We start from the raw sequence: 2,428 nt of genomic DNA, 5'->3' as shown, positions 1-2,428 counted from the left end.
TCATCATTCCAAACTCTCTGTTTAGTTCCACAAATCAAAGAAAGAAAAAAAGTAATAAACATTTAAGGCATAATTAGAATTACAAGCAGTACCTCTCTACAGGATACATCCAACGATAATACACCAGGCCACCTAATTTCACTTCAGTTGCCAAATGAATAGTTAAATGCACCATGACATCGAAGAATGTTGGTGGAAAGCATTTCTCAAGATCGCAGAGTATAACGGCAATTTCACTTTCCAAACGAACCACATCTTGAGGACAAATAACTTTAGAACAAAGCTGCCTGAAGTATCTACTCAATCAAATCAAAGGATAGCGCACTGATTTTGGCAAAGTCTTTCTCAAAGCTATAGGCATCAATTGCTGCATTAGAATATGATTATCATGACTTTTAAGCCCCGAAATTCTTGGTGGCTTTACTCGAACGCATCTTGAGATGTTAGCTGCATAACCATCTGGAACTTTCACTTTTTTTAGCACATTGCAAAACATAGTTTTCTGTTTTTTATCCATTGCAAAGGAAGATGGAGGTAAGTAAACCTTTCCAGGTTCTGTCTCAATGGGATGCAGCTCTTTTCTTATTCCCATTTCTCTCAAATCACGGCGGGAATTATAATGGTCCTTTGCTTTATCCTCAATATCCAGCAATGTCCCCCAAATATTTTCACAAACATTCTTCTCAATGTGCATGAAGTCAAGATTGTGTCTTAAGACATTATCTTTCCAATATGGCAAGTCAAAGAAAATACTCCTCTTTTTCCAATTGAAAGGCAGCTTCGGATTACCTTTCACAAGTTTTCCAAATTTAATTTGCAAGTCTCCCAATTCACTCACAATCATATCCCCGGTTTGCAATGGTGGTCGCTTTCCATGTTCTTCGGTGCCATCAAAGAATTGGGCTTGCTTTCTAAATTTATGCTTACTATCTAAGAATCTCCGATGACCATATAGCAATATTTGAAACTATGAGTCAACCGTCGTGCATGAGTGAACTTGTGACAAACAGGACAAGCATATTCACCTTTAGTGCTCCAGCCAGATAACATTGCATATCCAGGGAAATCACTAATGGTCCACAACAGAGCTGCATGCAATTGAAAATTTTCTTTTTGGGATGCATCATAAGTTTGAATGCCAAAATCCCACAATTCGGTCAATTCTTTAACTAGAGGCTGTAGATAAACATCAATATTATTCCCAGGAGAGGATGGTCCGGGTATTAACAAGGACAACATGAAGTACGGTTGCTTCATACACATCCACGGAGGTAAGTTATATGGTATTAAAACTACAGGCCAAGTACTGTGTGTAGAACTCATGTTGTTGAATGGATTAAACCCGTCAGATGCCAACCCCAATCTAACATTTCGACAATCCTTAGCAAATTCTGGATGTAGATGGTCAAAAGTTTGCCAAGCTGGAGAATCAGCTGGATGTCTCATACAACCATCTTTTGTACGTTTTTCCTCATGCCATCTCATTTGAGATGCAATTTTAGAAGACATAAATAGTCTTTGTAATCTAGATTTTAAAGGAAAATGCCACAATACTTTTTGAGGGATTTTTCTTTTTTCACTAGTTGGATCATTTTCTGAAGCAACCCACCTAAGCTCGTTACATGTTTCGCATGAAGTTCTTTTTTCAGCACTACCCCAATAAAGAGAACAATCATTAGGACATGCATCGATCTTTTCATAACCCAGCCCCAATGTATTCATCAATTTCTCAGCCTCATAGTAAGAAGAAGGCAAATTAGTCATGGCCTCCGAAAATGCTTCTCTCAACAACTCAACAAGCATATTAAAAATCTTGTTACTCATCTTACCAAGGCATTTTAGGTGAAGCAAACGAATAATGAAAGACAACTTCGAGAAATTTTTGCAACCACTGTACAAATCCTGTTGAGAATCATCAATCAATTTGTAAAATTTTTCAGCCTCTGAAACAGGAAAGTCCCCTTCTCTATTCAATTCATTTGTTCCATGTGGTATCCCAAATACATCATGGACCAAGTCTTGCATGTCATTAGTCCCATTTGAAACCCCAATTGATGTATTTTCAGAATTAGATGTGGCTTCATAGTAGTTAGAAAGCTCTCCATGTGCTATCCAATTATTATAACCCTTGATAAAGCCTACCACTTTCAAATGATCATATGCTTCCATTTTAGTCACACAAACACCCATGCCGCAATCTTTGCAAGGACACAAAATCAGTCCGTCACAACTTGATCTAGAAAATGCAAAGTTTAGAAACATTTGAAGTCCTGCCTCATACTTTTCACTTGTTCTTGGAAAATCCATCCAACTTTTATCCATACTTTGAATATAAATAAATGTCCTCCAACAAGCTTCCAAGAGCATGAAAACAACAACTACACATTAGTACTTAGAAAACTAGACAAATCCCATAAAATCATTGAGA

The 2,428-nt window shown here is 37.2% G+C and overlaps 1 protein-coding gene across 1 annotated transcript; it reads right to left on the bottom strand.

Moving 5' to 3' along the window:
• Positions 1-304: 304 nt before the first annotated feature.
• On the bottom strand, positions 305-2,190 carry LOC113752107. Its single transcript, XM_027296245.1, has 2 exons — positions 1,026-2,190; positions 305-930 (listed from the first exon to the last, which is right to left on the bottom strand). Exons 1-2 carry the CDS (start codon positions 2,188-2,190, stop codon positions 305-307), a joined length of 1,791 nt encoding a protein of 596 aa, XP_027152046.1.
• Between the last annotated feature and the right edge of the window lie 238 nt (positions 2,191-2,428).

This window comes from Coffea eugenioides, chromosome 11, assembly GCF_003713205.1.
Source record: "Coffea eugenioides isolate CCC68of chromosome 11, Ceug_1.0, whole genome shotgun sequence".
NCBI lineage: Eukaryota > Viridiplantae > Streptophyta > Magnoliopsida > Gentianales > Rubiaceae > Coffea > Coffea eugenioides.
This window is presented reverse-complemented; position numbering and strand designations above follow the sequence as displayed.